General features: G+C 41.4%; 1 protein-coding gene across 1 annotated transcript; it reads right to left on the bottom strand.

Annotated features, from left to right (window-relative positions):
* Positions 1-3,011: 3,011 nt before the first annotated feature.
* Positions 3,012-22,308, bottom strand: ATG3 (autophagy related 3). The gene is made up of 12 exons (XM_048493340.1): positions 22,070-22,308; positions 18,182-18,223; positions 14,802-14,851; positions 14,274-14,344; positions 13,132-13,239; positions 12,730-12,779; positions 12,152-12,230; positions 10,576-10,610; positions 10,214-10,369; positions 9,549-9,676; positions 4,876-4,944; positions 3,012-3,293 (listed from the first exon to the last, which is right to left on the bottom strand). Exons 1-12 carry the CDS (start codon positions 22,139-22,141, stop codon positions 3,212-3,214), a joined length of 942 nt encoding a protein of 313 aa, XP_048349297.1. The 5' UTR covers positions 22,142-22,308; the 3' UTR covers positions 3,012-3,211.
* Positions 22,309-22,385: the final 77 nt, after the last annotated feature.

The raw sequence follows: 22,385 nt of genomic DNA, 5'->3' as shown, positions 1-22,385 counted from the left end.
AGACAGCTGAGAACGTGCGTCCAGTGCACAAAGGAAGGAAGGACTGCTTCATTTCTTCATCTGTTTTCCCAACAGAAAGAAATTAATGTTTACCAGCAGCAAACATAATAATTCTTTAACGAAGCCTAAGTAGAAGACTACTTGCCAGATTAATTGAAAATGTATGACTGTTGGGGGAGGGATCACCACCATCAATTTCATATTCTGATATCATTTTAAAAGCTTATGGAGAATATTTCATGTGGAATCACAGAAACAATTAAAAATTGCCGAGTTCTATGGGAGAAAATATCATTTCAACTGGCTCTGCCTACTATGGTTCTGATAACAGAATTCTAGTTTCTAACCTGTGACACATCCGTTAGTTGACAGATACTGCAATGTTTGGTACTAGTTTGCCAGTTTCCATGTATCACCATAGCACAGACTCAAAATGAAACCAGCAACACCTTCAGCTATTGCTGTATCATAAAATCCCCCATTTATGAACCTAACATTTATGAACCCCTCCCTCCCCACCCTTGCATACCACCCCTCCCTCCCCTCCCCTTGCACAGCACCCCTCCCTCTCCCTCCACTTGGGTGGGTGGGCCATGTCCAGATGCTGGGGCCCCTCCCTCCCTCCCTTGCATGCCACCCCTCCCTCTCCCTGACTCCAGAAATAAGGCTGATAAGAATTCTCCTATCCCAGAAAACAAAAAACTGATTATTTCCACTTATTGACAAAGTATATTCTATTGACACACACTGGCTGCTGGATGAAAAACAGTTGCTTCCTCTTCCTTTCAGCTGCAAGCATAGAGTGAAGTGAACGGTTTCCTGGAATATTCTCAGCACCGAACATTCCTTTGGGCGATTTCATTTCCTAACTTAAAGATGACAGCATTGATTAAGCAGTTGGGAAAACACTGACATTCTGTACAAAAAGACAGCTCCCAAATGAGCAATTGTACAAACCTGGTCCTGCTGTCTTTTGAAAGCAAGATATGACTATTTTCTTTGCTAACAGAAATTCAGTATTATAAGAAAAGTATAAGCAGAACCACACCATACACATAGGGATGCATATTCACACTAGCATCCCATATCCTCCTTGGAACAAACTCAGAAGTGTAGCAGCACATAAAAGCATGGTCCCTGATCCTTTGACAGCACCAAAATTGCTGCTTGCACTCATTTGGAAAAAAGCCAAATCTTTAAACGTTACTTCTTGGAGAAACAAGGTTTGGGAACTGGTTGTGGTGGGTTTTCTGGGCTGTGTGGCCGTGGTCTGCATTCCCGGAAAACCCACCACAACCCGGTTGTTCCCGGAAAACACACCACAACCAGTTGAACCCGGCTGTGAAAGCCTTTGACAATACAAGGTTTGTGAATTTGCTATATTATCCAAGTCAACTGAATTGATCAATTTAAATGATGGTCAGGTTAATCAAGCCTTTCCCCATTTTTGAAATAACAGATTATATCTTTACTATGATATACTTAACTGTGCAAACTTTTCACAGCATCATCACTGATGCAACGAGGGCAGTTTTCAAGCTTATTCAGAAAACAGGATTTAAAATCAATTGGGGCAAGGCTCAGCTGGTTCAGACGGAAGTAAAATTCATCTGGGCGGAGGAAGGACCTCCAATGCACAAAGGGTGGAAGCTACAAGAAAATTGAAGGCCCAGGATGCTTCTTTTTTAGGAGCAATCCTGATAATGTTGAACGTCTCCCAGGAGTTCACTAAGGGATTTGGTGAGAAAACCAACCCTTTATGGGCTCTTTTGAGAAAGAATCACCAACGGAGTGGAAACCAGACAGGCAGAGGTAACTCATACAACTGAATCACGGTCTGCCTCAGATTCCAGATTTGGCATATCATTGAATGGGGGAGCCCTAGGCTGTATAGTACAACTGAAACCAACAGATTAACTATTGGAATCCCTTAATTCTGAATGAGGGTGGTAAACAAAGAGTAATAGCTGCTATCACTCTTCTACTGTTCTCCGTCCAGTAAAATTTCACATTTCTCTTTGGGCCTTTCCAGGCTTTTGAATTTTCTAAGCCTTTAATGGCTTCCCACTGCAACCCAGTCTACCACTTTGGACTGAAAAAATGACCCTGTGGATATGAGACAGTTTACTTGTAAAACTGAATCCAACACGTAGTTCTATATTTACATTCTGCTAGACTTGTATGACTTTTAATTCACATGAATTTGGACAATGTAATAAAACTATTAAGTGCAGTATGTGCTAGATACATTTTCCTAGCTTGTTCCTGTGAACATACAGAAGGCAAGAGCAATACTTGCTCGATCTCAGCATTAACACTGGTGCAAGAGAAAGGGAAGGATAGGCAACCAGTACAGACACTTCAGCAAAAATGGTGAAGATCACATGTCTAAGCAGCCCTAAAATGGTATAGTGGTGAAGAGCAGGATACTCTGATCTGGAGAACTGGGATTGATTTCCCCACTCCTCCACGTGAAAGCTGCTAGGTGACCTCGGGCCAGTTATAGTGCCCTCAAAACCCTCTCAGCTGATGTGGAGGCAAGCAATGGCAAACCATCTCCAAAAGTCACTTGCCTCGAAAACCCTATGGGGGTCACCGTAAGTCAGTTGTGACTTGACGGCTTTCTACCCCCACACAAAGATGAACCTACAAGTTACTAGAGAGCAGCAAAGAATTTAACAGCTTAGAAAATGTGTGCTCCTCCCTCCCCACTATCACATAAGTATGTGAAATACCCCTGTCTGACTGTAGATGTCAAAAAGCATTATTACTCAGAAGCAAGTCTTTTTGAGTTCAGTGAGACTGATTGTCTAATAAGTGTGCTTAGGATTGCTGCCACAGTCATTTAAAACTGCTCACACCTTTAATGACATGGATTTAGCATGTTAGAAACTCTTTTATAGGCCGTTTTAAAATACAATCAGAGTGGTTTTCTGGTTTGATAAAGAAAAACATATAACACCTCTATCTACCCACTGCACAGGAATGAAAAAGTAGGGGTTGTTTTGGGGTTTTTTTTACACATAAAGGTCTTTATTAAAAAGTAAGGCTGATAGTGGAATTTTATTTTGATGCATCAACTTGATAGAAGTGGTACATTACAGAAATTGTATACAATGGTGGATAAACAAGTCAGTCACATATGGGTTGTTTTAAAAATCAGGGTCAATAATTAGCATAAATGTTCTCTCTCCCTCCCCGCTCCCCCCAATTACATTGTAAAGTGTCTCGTGTAGTCATACTCTATTGTCGGAATGACTGCTTGTACAAATTTCAAAAAAATTAGAAGGTACCTGAATATTAAAATTAAGGAAAGCAAACTGGATTGTTTCACAACCATAAGTATACAGGATGGCCAAGTTAATAACTTTTACAAGTGACCTGAAATCTCATCCCTCACCTACTAGGAATTTATCTTCCAGGAAAAACCTATTTTAGTAGATTAAAAACATCAGTATAGTACAATTTTTATGGCAACTTCAAATAAGCAGACAACTCTACACAGCAATTTTCTGTAATTACTCTGTCAGGTGGATTGGGAAGAAACTACTGATTTTTTTCTGCCAGCTACCGTATATACTCACATATAAGCCAAGTTTTTCAGCCCCGTTTTAAGGCTGAAAAATGCCCCCTCGGCTTATACACGAGTCACCAGCTCTTCAGGCCTCTGCCGAGGCTGGAGGCAAGGCCAGGGAGGACCTCCCTGCGGCTACACAAGCCGCTTGTTGCTGCCCTCCTCGGAGGGTGAAGAAGGAACCTCGATGTCACTGCCTAAATAAGGAGCTCCCTCTGCCTGCTGACTGGCCTTTCTCAAACTCAGCCAGGAGACAGAGGGAGCTCCTTATTTGGGCAGTGACATCAGGGGGAGTCACTGCCCAAATAAGGAGCTCCCTCTGCCTCCCGGCTTCCCACCCTCAGCTTATACACGAGTCAATAAGTTTTCCCAGGTTTTGGTAGTAAAATTAGGTGCCTCGGCTCATACAAGGGTCGGCTTATAGATGAGTATATACGGTATTTCTAATGTGCCAGTATAGGCATAGAACTTACCCCTGAAAGTTGAATTCAAATTCTTGCTAACAAGTACAATGCCATTACACTTGTAGTATTTTATGCCACTACAGAGCTACAATGAGGCTAATGCCAGTCATGCCACATCTAATGCAAACAGGCCCATTTGAGTACAGTAACATCTACTGAAACTTGACCATGCATGAGTCTTACACACATAGTTTATTTCCCAGCTTGGATCCTGCTGGGAAGCTGGATTTACCCTCTGTTCCCTACAGCACAGTAATGCTTCCATACACCTCTGGGTTGTCCCTGACAGCAAGATGCTATGTATGATTGCTGTGCAGGCAGGTTTTTTTTAAATAAACGGGTATTGCTAGATCATTATGGTGCCAATTTTACAGCAATCATAACAATGTACTAGGTTCCTAGCTTTCACTTCTAAAAAATGTCTCTAACCCTTTGTTAAAATATGCACCTTTGCTCTTACAAAAAAAGGAAAAGAAAGTTGAGAACTAGGAGATCATGGTAATAACATAATTGTGTTTTAAAAGCCCTCATGTGTTTTAAAAGCCCTCTTTAAAAGCCTCTAGTGTTTGCATGTGTATGAAGGAATTACCAGCCATGGAGACTGGGGAAGGGAAAAAAATGGGAAAATTCATCATATGGAAGCTCTACTGCCACTGTGCTGAACTGGCAGCCACAGTGAAAGCCATGGAAAATAATCTCTGGAAAACTCTGGGTATAGGTGAGCAGGGCAACACTTACTTTACACTTCGCCAGGACAAGATTTCAAAAACCAAGCAAGAAATCACAAGCCGTTTAATTTTTCTAAAACCTACCCAACTAATTCAATGGAAAGGATACATGTGGACTCCAAGTTCTCCGCCACCTTCTGCCACAGTTTCAATTATTTTCTTCATCACTTCTGCGTGCCTGAAAACAATAAACAATGAAACAATAAACAATAAAACAATAAACATTCCTCTGTAACTCAGTAAAATCAGGGCTCGTATCAAGCTGGAAGCAGAAACAAATAAGTTACTGTTATTATTAGGTTGAATTATTGGTGCAACCAGGAATGGTTAATATCTGGGTGACAGGAAAGAAATCTGGAACAATATTTTCTCTGCTATATTTTACTGTGATTAGGGATAGAACTGCAAAAAACGATGGCAGCAGAGAATAGTTTCATATTAGGGTGTAACTGAAGGGCATACGATCCAACAAGTTTCTGAAGCCACACAAGGCTGGATGGGAGGCCTCCTGAAAGTGACGGGTGTAATGCCTAGAGTTCCATGGAAAAAAGAAAGGCAACACGGTCATTTACCATAAGCCATGTGCTTATGTCTGTAGTACAGTGAAAAGCAGAGCCAGAGTGTGCTATCAACAGGCTACAACCGTCTTATGAAGTGGATGCTACACAGAAGATGCCACACGGAACTCTCAAGGAATAAGAGGGAAAACAAACCAGGCAGGTGCATCAAGTGCTCTACTTACCCACCGTTTTCTTTACTATTATTCCACCTCGACATTTCCCCCATCACTCAGGACAAAGCAAACTCTCTGCAAACTCTAACAGTCTATTACTCCAGTCAGCCAATTTGAGTCACGAAGCATATCTTTTTCAACCAAGATCCGTTATAGATCTACACACAGTCACACAGATTCAAGAGCTAACAGGCTAAAGCATCAAGACTAAATTGGTGCTACACATGTGACCAATTCAGCTACCCATGTGACCAATTCAGAGGTCACTAGTTGCTTGTACAGAATTATTATGGCTTTGTTGGATCACAATCAAGTACATGAGAAAGAAATAAGATGCTCTTCGACCTTTTTAACATTTAAGACTGGAGAAATGTTTTACGTCAATCAACAAAGGTCAGTCAACAAACTGAAACTTTCCCAGGTAAGTTGTGTAAGAGCAAGGAGACACACTAGAATTCAAAGGGAACAGAAAATCACTCCTACCATCTTTCCTCACTACCTCTGGTTTCCTTCTCCTTCTCACGTTTCTGTCTGAATTTACCAGTCAGCTCCAGCCTCCTCTCCTGACTTCTCATGGCTTTGGCTTGCCCCCACCTCCGCATTTAGGCTTTCTCTTACTTTTCCCCTTTATATGGTGAGGGAACGAAAAGGAATGGGAAGAGGAAGCAAGCCAGAAATCCCTTATCTGTTCCTAGTGGTGACAGGTTTATTATTAGTTATAGATAAGAATCCACTCCAGAAGATGACTACTGATCTTGTACTCTTTGGAGAATTACTGCAGCACTAACAGATTCCCCTGAAGAAGCCTGTTGGTGAAAAACTTAAGGGAACTGAGGGAATTTTAACTGGGTAATAAAATATATTTTCACGTTATTTTCCACTATTGCCTTAGGCTTATATTTTATCTTAGTGACTGGTGCAGCCCTTTTATTTTCACCTTAAATGATGCAAAATTACACTGCAGGATCCAACCCAACCCACTGAAAACCACATACAGACCTTAGTTCCTAACAATTTATCTGAGTAACTTTGTCCAGCCTTTAGTACAGTGCTAACCTACTGATTAGTTTTGCACAGTCTGCACGGAATCTGCTTAAAATCGTTAAGGCTTGCAAAAAACAAATAAGCTGCTTGTTTGTTTATTTTGAGTTTCACAAAATCTTTATTTTACTCAGCTTCAACAAACAGTAACAAAAATTATCAAATCCATACTGACATTGCATCACAACAAAGATTAGAAACAAATTAAAAACATTTCCTGCAGATAAAAAGACAAAGACTCACAATAAGACATATTAATTAACTTCCACATTCAGTTATTCAGAAATGTGATCCTGTAAAGAGACGGCACTGTGCTTCTCAGAAAAATTCAGTAAGAGCGACAGAACTTTAGAATGAAGACTGTGACAAGCTGTGCAAACAGACGAATATAATTGAGCAAGAGTTATGGGCTTGTTTTTTTGGAACCTTGATTCAACCTGCTGTGGAAAGGCAAACTATTCTTAACTGTCACGAAAGCTTCTGCCACCTTCTGGGGATCATGTGAAAATGAAAGGAAACCAAGGAAATTAGTTTTGGTGGCTTAGAACCAAGGATTATTTAATGTCACAGGAGATTTCAAAGTACAGTAAGGAAGCCTTATGTATTTTGGACATTTAAAGCTATTCTGAAACTGTAGAAAACCCTCTAAGAAGACAAAAAAGCAGTTTGAGCTGGGGAGGGGGAGAAGAGGGAAAATGTCAAACAAAAAAGTTTATGTAAATTGCAAGATAGAAAGTTCCCAAATGCCAATAAAAGAACATCCTTTTCAGTCTGGTTTCAGACCAAGGGATGGGACAGAGATGATTCTGTTGGTTTCAGTTGATTACCTCTGTCTAAATACAAATAAAAGTCACCCATCCTGGGGTCCCATAGGATGCAATCCTACCCCCATGCTCTTCAATCTTTACGTAAAGCTCTTAGTCCAGGGCTGTTGAACTGATTAATTATGAGGGCTGAATATGATACAAATGTGACTTGGTTGGCCTAGGTCCGGGGGGGAGGGAGGGGGCTGCCTCAGCTGGTAAGCCCAGATCAGGCTTGCCAGGCCAGATGAGCACTGGGGGTGGCTGCCTCAGCTGGCCAGCCCTCGGTGAGCTCACCAGCTCAGATTGACACGGGATGTCCTGGCCTGCCGGTTCACGGGGAGTCAGGTTACAGCTACTAGCCGGCACAGACGTGAGAGAGGGAGAAAGCAGCCTTATGTTGAGTCCAGGGGAACAGGTCTGGGAAGAGGCAGTCCAGGGTCAAAGGCAGGTCAGGCACTCCAGTCTAAGACTGAGTTCTGTCTGTGAGCAGGTGTGGCGGAAAGCTGTCAGGCTTCCAACAGCGTTGCTCCAGCAACTTCTCAGAGCTGTCTCTTATATGTCTGTGCTGTGGCTCAGTCTTGACCCTGAGCTAACTTACAGCATTCCCTGTGATGCCTTAGAGCTTCCAAGTGTGCACTGCACCTTTTAGAGTGCAGTTCTTGCTGAGTATGAATGGTCAACTGCCTCACAGACTCAGATGAGCTGGGCGGACTGCTGGGTCTCAGTGGCTAGAGGTGCTTCTGCAAGCACTCTAACCTCCAACTCTTGACTTGGGCCAGCTCTGTCTGCATCCTGTGAGGCTTCTGCCTGCACTTGAGGCCCAGTTGACTGGGGCTCCAGCACAATGGGGTCATCGTGCCAGTGTTTCTCATCAGAGGACTTCTGACTGGTTGACTCTGAGCCCACAACACGGGGAGTGGGAGTGTGCCTGGACTGGCAAACCTCAATCAGGCTCACCAGACCAGATCACGGCCGGGGCTAGCTTGTGGCCCTGATAAGCCCCCTCAAGGTCTCAGCTAGTTTGTGGCCTTGATAAACCCCTCAAGGGGTCAAATCTGCCCTGAGCCACTTGTTTGAAACCTCTTTCAGGTCAAATCATTCATAGTTTGGGGGTTGATTGTCATCAATATACAGATGATAATCAGCTATATGCCTTTATCCAAACCTCCTAGTAATGTGGCAGAGGTCCAAAACCACTGCCTGGCTGCTGTGGTTAAATGACTAAGAGTGAACAGCTGAAACCCTGGGAAAGCAGAAGTAATGCTGATTGGGAAAGCAGAGAACCTTGAAGGACATTATGCTCTCCATTTTTAATAGGGTTCCACCAACCCTTGATGACTCAATTAAGACCTTGCGATAACACTGGACCCAACATTTTTTTTGTGGTTGCAAAAAAGGCTTTCTTACAACTCAGCCTAGCTTGAAAAATGGTCCCTTACCTTGATACAGCTGATCTGGCCATCTGGATCTATGCCATGGTGACATCAAGACTAGGCAACTGTAATGCACTTTACATTGGTCTCCTGTCAAAATCAATTCCAAAACTCCAGTTGGTGCAGAATGCTGCAGCTCAGCTACTATCAGGAGCTAGCTGGAACATGAATATTACTCCCATTCTACAATCACTCCACCGGTTATCAATCAGTTTCTGGGCTCAATTGGCTATCACATACAAAGTCCTTCATGGCCTCCTATCCACAAAACTGTCTCTCGCCATATGCTTTGCAACAACAGCTCATTTGAGCAAAGCCTTCTGCAAGTGCCAATTTGCAAACTGGCAAAATCAACCATTGCCTGTACATGTGCCTTCTTTGCTGTGGCCCCACCTCGCAGAATGGAATACCTGAGCAGTCCAGGAAGGCTCCTACTCTCCTGGTTTTCCATATACTACGCAACACTTAATTATTCAAGAGGACTGTTTCGTGCAGGTCATGGAGTGGCTGTGTATAAAAGCTTGACAAAGCTACTCAGATAAATTACTGGGGACTATGGTCTATACTACTTTGCGTAGTTTGCAGTGGATTGGATCCTGTAGTATAAGTGTATTGAATAAGCATTTTTTGAACTGACTCACCCTTTGTAATCCACCTTGAGCCCCAGTGAGAAAGACTATAAATAATGTCTCTATTTATACATTTTACCTAGGAAGCCCAAGTACATTTCTCATGAAGAATGTATATGAAATAATTCCATAAGAAATACCTGCATGGGTGAACTGAACACATTGGAGGTGGAGGAAGGTGGGGATGGTTTTCAATAGTCACCGTTTTTTTTACATGATCTTGACTAATGTCTTCATACATGTGTTCTACAGTTAGTGGCTGGCGTTGCTGAAAAGGAGAAGTACAAAAACAACACATATAACCTAAACTCTTCTTCACTTAAAAAGTATCAGCAAAGTGAAACATTTGATCCTGATCAAGTACATGAACATTTACTGCAACCCTGAAATATCATTTATTTTTGGAGGAGACACGTCATTTTAATTTGCTTTACAGATGAAATGCCACTCTAAGCCATCTAGGAGGTAGAATTCATGTCCCTTAAACAAAACACAATGGCTAGGAGGCCACATTTAGGGCTACACACAATCCATGATACCTCCAATACAAGTGCCATAACCAGGAAAGAATGTGGCTTTAGATAAACAAGTCAGTGTCCTGATTTCAGCTTTCATTAAGATTATTACACTAAGGGAAAAGGTCATTACAAAAGTGATTCAAGAATAGGTTACAGAAGGCTGGAGAACGCTGGTTTCCACATATTTGCATTACCTTTGCTGCAATCTTTTGTTTGATCTGAGACCCATAAATGCAACCTATTGACAGTTCACTTCAGGATCTGTACAATTTCAAAAGATGATGTACCTCATCATAGCCAAACAACCAAAGTCTTGGGGTCTGGTAGTATTTGTCATATGTAATATAAAGGTCGTATGTCCTGGTTTGAAGAATAGCTTCTTCCTCTCCAACATCAGCTTTAGCCTTGGCAGCTTCCACTATTTTCCTTGTATCCAGAGTTGCCTGCTCAAGATTAAAGAGTGAAGTTAGCAGCTGGAAATGGTCCGATGTTGCCTATTCCACCCTTCCTACCTCGTTCAGTGTCTATAGGTATTAGATGTTTCTATACATTTAACCTAGTCCTGCAGCCATTTGCTCCTACTGAAACACAGCTGAAATTAGAAGCAGCGTGATTGTTCAGGTGGTGGGAAAGAACAGGATATACTCACCTCATCAGTCTCTAACAGTCCACTCTCTTCATATTCTGGAAAAAAAAACAACCCACAACGTTTTGAGTTTTGTGTAGGGAGGTTGTTGTTAATCGTCCCTTCCATCAACACACATTCAAAGAACAGAACACTTTCAGGGTTTTTTTAGGATTGTACTCTCCACTTCACAGAGCAGGTTCACAGCTTGGGGTAATGCTGGAACAAGGCCTCTTGTTGGTTAAGCAAGTGGCACTGGTGGTCAGGAGTACTTTTCGTTAACTGGCTTTTTCTGGGCAAAGGAGATCTTGCCATTCTGGTGTTATGTCCTAGCAGCATCTAGATTATATTACTACAATGCACTTTACTACAAGGAGCTGCCCCTGAAGAGTGTCCAGACACTACCATTGCACAGAATGCTGAAGCCAGTACTCTGACTGGGACAGGTTGTTGGGATGATATAGTTTCAATCTTGTTGCAACTACATTGGCTCACAATTTATTTTCAAGCACAATTCCAAGTGCCTGTATTGACCTTTCAAGCTCTATACAGTTGGAGACCAGTACACCTTAAAGAATGCCTGCTTCCTTATGAATGTACCAGTTCAGGGTCCTTGCTTTGGGTGTCCCCCCATCCCCTGAAGGTGAGATGAGCGGATACCCAAGAAAAGGCCTTCTTGGTCATGATATCAAACAATGGAATTCCCTCCCCAAGTAGAGTAGTCTGTCTCCCTCTATCATCTTCCAACAGCAAGTAAATACTTCTTCTGTTTAGTCTGGCATTCTCTCAGCGACTCTCATTCGTTTTTGTGATTTTGTTTAATTGTTGCTTTCTATGTATATATTTTGAAGCTGTTATTAATGTTTTTGATTGTTTGCTGCATTGGGGGCCTTAAGTTGGGTGGAAAACAGCATAAAGTGTTTTAAATAAAATCTTCATCTCCAATTACTACTACACCATTAATGTATTGATCTTTGTTGCAGAAAGAGGCCACTTCCTCAAAGGAGTTCACAGTGACTCTTAATTTGCTCACCCATGTGAGGTAGCTTAAGCTTACAGAATATTACTTCCTTAGGCCACCCAAAGAATATCACGTAAGCAGATATTTGCATCATATCTTCTACATTCAGAACTCCACACATGACACACACTACATATTAAGGCGCCTTCCCTGTCAGTCATTCAGTCCTAAATTGACCCATATCGTCATCTAGCCATCTTACGTCCTTCATAGGTAGTTTTTAGAACCACCACCATATCCTAGTAAGTTCTTATAGTTGTAAAATCTTCCCAAGAATGAGCCAAAATATTTTCATATGCAGTTTCATACCATTACTTGTCTTGTTCACAGAAGACAGAAGGAAAAACTGATCATTTTCCTCCAGGCAACTTGCACATACCTGAATAACTGCAGTGAAGTCTGAGACACGATGCTGGACTGAATCGTGCACAAAATAAATAATATTCATGTTGCAACGTGTTCAAACAGCACTGTGTCCTAACTAAATAACTAACAGAACTGTATTCTAGTGAACTGTGCCTCATTCACAATATGTGATTTGTTGTGACTCACAGCACGTGACCTATATGTTGCAATTACCTTCCATATCAGCTGCCTCTCCCTCCTCCTCCTCCTCATCTTCACAGGATCCTGAGCAATCTGGCAACTTTATGCTATCCTTTGAACACAAGAGGAGAAAGTATCTTACAGCTAATATTTCACAGATCTTCACAGCCTTGTGTGGAACTTGAGGAACACTTATCTATTCAAAGTGCTACAGAACCTTAAGATTCCAGCAATGAAATGAATTAGGACGCCAGTCAATCACTATAGTATTAAACCAAAGATGTACAAATATATTTTTATCTTCACTTTGCTCTAAATTTCCATCTTAGAACTAACTATATGTCATTATCACAGCTCTTCAGTAACTGATTACTGAATTGATATGTTGAGATAAGATGTAGACAAGACCTACCCTCACCCAACAGGCATGCTGTGAGTTTATTGAGTTTACTGGTAGCAGCAAACACCTACTTACTATTCCAATCTACTAGAAGAATAAAACAAACAATACTGATTTTTAAGGACAGAAATAACTCAAACAAGATGTGCATGCCGAGCTTTTACTAGATTTAGCTTGCTAACATATTAATCCAAAATTCACAAGGTAATACCTTGCTTTCCAGTGTGATCTCCTTAACAGATTCCATCACTCCTGTAACACCTGTTAAAAAACAGACGCAGTAAGAGCTAAAGAGAAACCTACCGTTAGGATTATACAAACTATTACCCATACTGCACCCTCCCACCCATTGATGGCAAAGGTGATTCAGAACATTCAATAGATGCTTATTGAAGGATAGTCACAAAAGAAAACCAAAGATTGAAGATGACTTATACATTTCACACACATTTTTAACATATTTATATCTTATATTCTCATAGCAGTTAAATAGATCCTTGGCAACTTAAATATGGTGACTAGAGTTGTGAACAAGGAAGACAGACCTTTCTGCAAATCTGAAAAGGGCCCCAGGTTTCTAAGATTAACAAGCCAGCGAAAGGAACTAAAATACCTGCATTGTGAAACGTGTCTACCCATCCTCCATCACCATCATCTTCTTCTATAATAGCTTCCAGTTCATCTGAATATTCCATCTGTTTACATCGTTTGTAGCATGGCACTGAAAAAACCACACATAGTTGATCTCACACACAAAATTAACTGGAGAGAATCTCGCAAATTTTTTGGAACAGGTCAAAGTACTGATTGCAAATGTGTATACACTTCAAAACCTTTCTTACAAAAGGTCATATTTAATTAAATAAACATTACTGCTTTGGGAAACTGAAGCTTCCAACACCTTGCAATCTATTACTGGGGAATACCGGTAAGTATTTCAACTCAATTTAGACAGAAGTATATAGAAACATGTAGGAACCAGTGGGAACAGCGTTCACATAAAGAACAAATGTCTACGTGAATTTAAAACACTACATTTAATTCAGTGCCACATGGGAATGGCTTCTTAATGAAGAAAAGATCAGTACCAGCACAGCACATGGATTATAAGGTAAGTTAAACACTAATTACTGAATAGCCAAGGGCCAGGTATAGAACTACTAATCATTTCCCATATGCTAATATTAAAGACTATTTTATTAGGGAATGAAAAAGTAGAACTTAATGAAATTTGCTGACATCACCAAGGTAGGTACTGTAAAGAGAGACAAGGACTGCAGTATTGTATAGGATGAGCTGGATCACTACATAGGAAAAGAAATTCTGTAATATAAAATGTAAGCCCCTGGATTTAACACTAACAGATTTCTGTTGTTAATAAGGGACACACCAGCTAAAAAAGAAGAAGAGGCAGTATTGTTTGATTACAAAGGGAGTATGAGCAGTCTGTATACTAATGATGCAGAGTGGCTAGCTACTAGATACAATTTTAGTGCAAGTAGGGCAAGATGTTTCTAGTAAGTGCTGGCACCCTTATATCAAACACAGTGTCAGCATATTGAGAATAATGCTGTGAACATTATGAACCAACAGTGTATTGTTTATGCATGCCAGGGAAATATTTTAGGCAACAGGGATTCTCAAAATTCATACCATTACTTCAAAACACAAATTACATAAAACTTTTTGGGCACCCACTGGAGGATCCTGGTTAGTACATGTTCACTCACAACTACGAACAGATGCCCTACTTACCATTTTTAGTGACCAAAAACTGTTTGTCTGTTGGGAGATATGCCTTGACCTTTAATTCTTCACCTGTACTCCTTAGAGATATGAAATAAGACTGTGACAAACTACAAACAGCAAGAGATTACATTTTACTGTCAACAGTAATATCATACTTCCAAACAAATTGAAGCAAACAAGACAGTAGAACTGCACTATTCTTGAGAAATGCTATGCATGTTCATGTACAAGTGCTATACATGTGAATGTGCCAATACATTTCAAGATGAGGACAGAATCATCATGGCGGCAGGCAGGGAGGAGCAATGTAATCCACATCTAATGTGAAACCCACCTCAGGGAATGCAGATGGCAGCCTTGTCCCTCACCACACATATGAATAATAAAAGCCAAACATACCCCTAGCTTCAAAGCAGCATGGGAGGGGCACACTCATTTTACTTCATATACATAGTAGAAGATTTGTATGGTTTTTTAAAATGAACATATAGGATCAATTGTCTTCTGATGTGTATCCTGTAAAATCTTACTTACCATTGCCAAGTAGGACAGTGGTGAACTAAATGGTCTCCAGCAGCTACAAACTGTCAAATGAAAAGAGCAGAATGTTGCCACACATATGACATACTCAGAGCTGCACCCACCTAAGTAGCTGTATCCTCATAAATAAAATAAAAAAAACAAGCTAACCAGTGCCAGCATAATAATTTCTCTACTCTAATTCATCAAGAATGTCCTCTGCAATAGTTTCTTGCTTGCGATTCAGGTAATGGGATTATCTACAGGCCAAGTGCGATATGTTGACTAGGAATCATTCAAGGGATAAATTCACAGGATTTGATTCAAGGGATCAGAGGTGTAGCTGGGCCAGAGTGGGCCTGGTGCACGCTCTGTGTTTTCCGTGCGCCATCCCACCCCGCGGTGCCCTGCCGCCCCCCTTATCTTAGTGCAGACTGGTGAAGCGGCCTGTTCCCTTCAGGCTGAAAATGGCCTGGTGGGAACTAAACTTCCCAAGATACCCTGGGGCTCGCAAAGTCTCCTGGGAAGTGTATTTCCCACCAGGCAGTTTTCAGCCTGAAGGGAACAGGCTGCTTTTCCAGCCTGCACTGTTTCACAAAGGTAAGTGTGTGTGTGTGGGGGGGGGGACACGATTTTCCGCCCCCAGGCGCACATCCAGTGCAACAAGCACCCCCCGGCCCCCTGGTAGTTCCGCCTCTGCAAGGTATCCATGAGTGGCAATGAAAGCATACATTCAATAGATACCATCATTTCTAAACTTCTGCTGTTTCTTTTGTTTAAAAAGTGGGGGTTTTCCCTTGCTGATTGCAACAACAGCCACTTTGGTAACTGAAGTATAAACACTTCCTCATTTCTACTCCAACTCATTAGGGGAACGCCATCTTTCATAAGGTGATCTGGCACCAGTGAAAAAAAGGATTAACAGCATTAATTAGCTATCTGGCTTGTATAGTCTTTATTATTAAATCTTGCCATATCTACTGATAAATTAAGGTAACAAATTGCCACCATTGTTTTCTATATAGAAGCTGTGGTTTTAGTTCCAAAACTGCAAGGGCGCAGAATAAAACAAACAAGCAATGAGCAGAGAAAACTTAGAAAATTGACACATGCTTGCTAGACCACCTTTTTTTTAAAAAAAAAAGCAGCGGCTCTTGGAGGCGTTGAACGTGTATGTGGCCTGCTTGCAGGAGACCAAGATCACCCGTGAGTCCTGGCGGGTGAGCATGCAGAGGAGAAGCCATAGGAGGCAGGGTCAAGCGTTCACACGTGCAAGGGAGCAGGGGATAGGAGAGGAGGGTGGGCTTCACCTAGGGTTGCCAAGTCCAGGCTGGGAAATTCCTGGAGATTTAAGGGTGGAGTCTAGGGAGGAGAACATCAGCGGGGCATAACAGCATAGAGTCCACTCTTCAAATCAGACCTTTATTTTCCTGGATCCTGATCTTAAGGGGAACGGGTTCTATAGTCTGATGAGTTGCAATTCCATGTGGTCCCCAGGCCGTACCTGGAGGTTGCCAACCACAGCATGTCAGGTTGCATGCTGTGGGTTTTCCCATTGTGAGTGCCCCTTTTTAGGGTTACCTACCATCTGGAGGAACAAAACTCTCCTGCCTGCTTAATAGCACTTCATGGATTTCATAAGCAACACACAATAACTGTTTATACAAAGCGTAAAGGTAAAAAATATATATATACAGTGTTATCTTCATTTTAAATGTCAAAAAGTATTTGTGGCTCCAAGTGTTTTCTTTTCCGTGGAAAATGGGTCCAAATGGCTCTTTGGGGTTAAAGGTTGCCAACCCCAATACTATACCAATCCCTTACTTGATGTTTTGCACTGTCAACTGAAAAATTATATTCCCACAAACTGTTATAAAATTATTAAATGCTGGTATCTCTCTGATAATAAGCTTTTACAAATTATGTGTAGCAAGTATAGAAACCAGTTTAAAAAGGGAAAGGCAGAAGGTTGGAGGCTGAGTGGCAAAAGGAATATATGTGAGTTTCACAAGATTGCTGTTTGATTTTACTTTAATACAATAAAAAGTTTTCCAAAGAAATACGAAGAGGATACAAAGAGAATGTTGCAATTTTGCAAGATCACCCAGAGTCACAAAAAACCATGTTTGTCTGCATTTACAAGAAATCATTTGACATTAAAAACATCAGTTCTGCTTTTTCCATATTGTACCAGATTTTATTTTTGCTCTTCCTTGTATGGTTTCCTCATTTTCTTTGTGGAATGTAACCTTCTTCTCTGGGGATTGTAAGTTTTAGTTCCTGTCATAGCAAAATTTGATCGGGACAATATGCTTTTGTTTAGCTAAAATGATTAAAATATTTCCTTGGAAAAGCTGGTCAGCATTATGAAAGCACTGAATAACTTTTTTACCATCACTACACCCGCAATCCTACGCATGCTTAACTAGGAAGACATCCTATTGAACACAGCAGAATCAGCCTGAGTCTGACACTAAAGGCTAACTTGAACAGCAGTGGAGTAGTGATTAAGAGCAGGTGCACTTTAATTTGGAGAACTGAGTTTGATTCGATGCTCTGCCACTTGAGCTGTGGAGGCTTATCTGGGAAACTAAATTAGCTTGTGCACTCCAACACACACCAGCTAGGTGACCTTGGGTGAGTCACAGCTCTTTGGAGCTCTCAGCCCCACCCACCTCACAGAGTGTTTGTTGTGGAGGGGAAGGGAAAGGAGAGAAAGGGGGGGAGGGTATAAATCAAAACTCTTCAAAGGTCTTTCAAACAAATCAAGTCCTATTTCTGGAAGATCTCACAGGATGCAGTGTGCTGATTGCTTAAGGCAAACTGGAAAGCGGGCACATGCATGAACTTAAAGACAAAAGACTGCAGTTTGACTAACACTAAAAGATGCACTATAATTGAGAAACTGCATATTGAGAAGACCAAAATGAAATGTCTGAGCAAGTACTAACATTAATGTACTGACCTGGTACCATATAATTCTAGAGCGGGCTATTGAAGAGCATATAACATGACCTAACAGACTAGAAATTTGTAATAGCTACGTATATTGTTGTACAGACTTCTTCGTCCACAACTGTATAGCATGACTGTTTTACAGCCCAACCTTATGCATATTTACAGAGGCTGTTTCTGCTATGTTCAACAGGACATCCTCCCAGTTAAGAATACATAGGATTGCAGGTGTAGTGTTGGCAAAAAAAAGTTATACAGTGCTTTCACAATTATGACCAGCTTTTCCAAGGAAATATTTTATTCGTTTTAGCAAAACAGAAGCATATTGTTCCAACCAAAGTTTGCAGTAACAGGAACTAACAAAGCTCTCTAAAGGATCTCCATCTTTGAACTACTTTCATATGATACTCAAAAAAACATATGAACACATGAACACTTACCTCTTCAGGAGTGATTACTCCAGTTTCTTTAAACTTGGATTCCTATCATAAAGAAGATAAGATTATTCAGTATCTGCAAAGATTTGAAAACAAAGGTTCAACAAAAACGAGAGGTTACATCAGCTCCCATCTATACTTACCAGACAGATTCTCAATTGTAGCACAGTAGGCCTTGACCTAGGCCTTCCTGACCTCTTAAACACATGAAAGAACACATTTTGCTTCAGCATCAAGAGAGGGTATTAAAAAACCATACAACCAAGAAAAAGCAGAGTTAGTTTTTATATCCTGCTTTTATCTTCCATAAGGAGTCTCAAAGTAACTTACAATCACCTTCCCCTCTACCACAACAGGCACCTTGTGAGGTAGGTGGGCTGAGAAAGTACTGTAACTGGTCCAAGGTTACCCAGCAGGCTTCATGTGGAGCACTGGGGAATTCAAACCTGGTTCTCCAGATTAGAGTCTGCCACTCATGTGGAAGAATGGGGAATCAAACCCAGTTCTCAAGATTAGAGTCCACTGCTCATAACATCTACATCAGTGGCTCTTAACCTGGGGCTTGCGACCCCTTTGGGGGTCGAACGACCCTTTCACAGGGGTCGCCTAAGACTCTCTGCATCAGTGTTCTCCATCTGTAAAATGGATAAATGTTAGGGTTGGGGGTCACCACAACATGTATTAAAGGGTCGTGGCATTAGGAAGGTTGAGAACCACTGATCTACATCATGCTGACTCATATGTCTGCCACTCAGTTTCACTCAATGCTCTATGGACCACCAACAACATTCCATACCGTTTAGAGATTTTCTACCAGCTCAAGCTGACCCATTATTTTGACAGGACGGGCCTGGCCACCTGCATCCATGGCACAATAACATTGAGACCAGACTGCTGTAATGCACTGTACATTGGTCTCCCCTCAAAATCAACTCAGCAAATTCAGCTGGTTCAGAATACCATGGCTCAGCTATCATCAGAAGCACTGCATATTACTCCCATTTGGCAAGTACTGTTGGCTATCAGGTTGTTTCTGGGCCCAGTTTAAGGTATTGGCATCACATACAAAGCCCTTCATGGCCGTGGCTATCTTATTTGATGGATCACCTCTCTTCCTATGCATCATCACAACAACTTCGCCCGCTTTATTTGAAAACACAGAAATTGTGAACCACTCTGACAGCCACTATGTCAGACTACACTGAGAAGCCATTGAAATCCACAAGCACATGGACAATTTCAACAGAAAGGAAGAAACTGCTCTCTCCGTTGTGGCTCCTACCTTGAGGAATGGGCTGATTGAGAAGACCAGGAAAGCTCCAGGCTTTCTATTTTTTTATAGTATTGACTCACTATGTATAATTCATTTTCAACCCTGAAAGGAAGGCCGTCTACAAATAATGTTAATAAAAAATAAAATTTAAAAATCCAGAATGAAATCAGACAACCTCCCTTCTGAAAGCTTTCTGAAATGCACCAAGAACTTAGAGAAGGGTCTAGTACTTAGTGCTAGGCATCCAAAGGCAGCTGATCACTAGAAAGAGAATAAGTGTAGTGACTATATGTCAGAGGATCTAGGATCCCAGGGTCAAATGCCCACTTTTCTATGAGGTTTACTGGGTGACCCGGGGAAAATCAAACAAGCTCATCCTAACGGGCCTCATAAGATTAATGTGAGGGTAAAATGGTGATTGGGAGAATACTGCAAGTCTCTTTGGATCCCCATTTGAGAGAAAAAGGCTATATAAATGAAGTAATTAAGACATATATGACTGTAATAACTTCCATTGAAGATCTACTTATAGACCCTGCATTTAAAAAGAATACTGCCAATTCTAGATCTAAAGTCATTCTAGGCATTATATGCATCTGCCACTGGTACTACTGGACTCTAGTTTTATTTTGGGGTGGTTATGTACAATCAGGTATTGCTGATACAGCAGATTTGCTTCTCTGAACATAAGGTCTAAACAAAGAGAAAACATTATTCTAGATGCCAAACCTTAGACAGACATGTTTGTAAGGATAAAAATGAAAGATTAGAAATTTAGTGTGCACACTAATATCTCTTTTTAAAAATCCTCAAAAGATAAGATACTTTGTTTTTAAGGATAGTAAGTTATTTAGGGTGCTTTCTGATCTTGAGCCTTCCAGCGAAGTCAGTAGTACCTCAGAGATAAGATTTAGAACATCTCCATAGCAACAGCCTTCAGTGATAATAAAAATTCTACTTTAATTTTATTTATTTCAGAAAATTATTCTCGCTCTCTGAATCTTAACATTTAGTGTGGTTTCAAGCCCAATTTTCTCAGTCTATCCTGTTACTTTGCTGCCAGTAATAAACTTTTTGTTTTGCATTTATTTCTCCTCACTTTCCAGTGTTAGCAGTTCAATTCCATCAACTGTATCAATTCAAGAACAGCACCATTATAGCACAAGTCTTTCATTCAAACTATTTCTATTCAGCCAACTAAGATCTTCTTGATATTCCACTTTGCAGAACACTCCAGATTTCTTCACCTACAGCAGGGGTAGGGAACCTGCGGCTCTCCAGATGTTCAGGAACTACAATTCCCATCAGCCCCTACCAGCATGGCCAATTGGCCATGCTGACAGAGGCTGATGGGAATTGTAGTTCCTGAACATCTGGAGAGCCGCAGGTTCCCTACCCCTGACCTACAGCATCAGCCCAACCCCCAGTAACATTATTTAAAAGAAGCACTATAGAAACAAGAAAGTCTGTCTGAATTGTCTTGGTACTAAATTATCTCTCATGCACTGTCTATGATAGTCTACCTTTTAAAACTTCAGTCAAGACTAACAAATATGTAATATTCCTAGACTTCACAAGTCAGCAGTAATTTTTTAAAAAGCCAAAGTATACTCCAAAAATATCCTATTTCTTAAACACTAGCACAATGTTTCTATATTCATTCAAAAAGAACCAGTAAATTCCAATAGTCACAATGCAACTGTTAAAGACTGATTTTAACCTTGAACCTCAACGGTGCAAAGTATCATGTATCATGACAATATATGGGTTTGATCATATGATGCTGTTTTATGATGTTGTAAATCCTTCTTTGTAAGTCACCATGAGACCAACTGGAGGATGGCAGAATAGATAACAAATAAATAAATGCATGTTAATTCTGCTTCCCTTCTTCGGAAACATGGATTCTTTCAGTCTTGTATATGGCACATATTAATGTTTGTCAATAGCTCATAACAGAATGAAGAGTCTCTATTGTTGGTGTGATAGATGTCTCACAACTCAAGGTGCTTTATAAGAGAACCACTCCCATGGGCTTCATATGGATGAAGTCTCCCCTAAATTAAACCAATGTCATACAACAGTTTGAAGCAGGGCAGCATCCACTGTGCCCACTTCATAAGTACATTTCCCTGGCAAAAAGATGTAGAAAAACAAAGTGTGCAGCAAAAGGAATGGACCCCCTTCAGTGAGGCTCCATACAGAAATGCATTTTATGGATACAGAGAACTACGCAGTGTCTTAGGGACACATTAAAACCAACAGTGCCTAAAATGAAGTTACACCTTCTGAATTCAGGGGGTGTGTAACAGTGCAATCCTCTGCAGCCAAACATCTACTGATGTCAGCAGACAGACTAAGGCAATTTAGCAGCGGATTGCTCCGTTATTGTGGAAGCAACTAGAGTTGGCTTCATCCGAAGGTGGTATTGCAAGGCTATGCACGCTTCCGATGTGCCTCCAAGAAGAGCACAGGTGCGTCGTCCCTATGGAGCCCTCCAAAGCAGCGAGCCTATGCACGCGTGTGAGGGGGCTCCTTCGCCAAGGTGGTCCTATGGGGAGCAGGGGCCGCCTGTCCCAAATTGGGTCACTGAATAAGGAGAGTGGGAGGCGCCTCACCTTCAGCACCGGCGTCAGGTACTCGGCCACTTCCAGCGCCTTCCCTTTCACAGTGTTGATGACGCTCTGCATCCTGCCTCGTCCGCAGGCAGGCAAACTGGTGGGGTTTATTCTGGTGAGGTTGCTCCGCACCTCTCTCACCTGTGCGGAGCAACCAAACCCTAGTCAGCGCCCAACGACTCCTTTCTTCCTTCCGGAAGCTCACAACCACTGAGGCTATTTGCTCCACCTACTGTCGCCGATGGAGGAATCACATGAAAGGCTACCATGACACGTGACCTTGCTGACCCCGCCCCTCCTGCCGCCGTTTCCTGCT

Source organism: Sphaerodactylus townsendi, linkage group LG04 (assembly GCF_021028975.2).
Source record: "Sphaerodactylus townsendi isolate TG3544 linkage group LG04, MPM_Stown_v2.3, whole genome shotgun sequence".
Classification (NCBI taxonomy): domain Eukaryota; kingdom Metazoa; phylum Chordata; class Lepidosauria; order Squamata; family Sphaerodactylidae; genus Sphaerodactylus; species Sphaerodactylus townsendi.
This window is presented reverse-complemented; position numbering and strand designations above follow the sequence as displayed.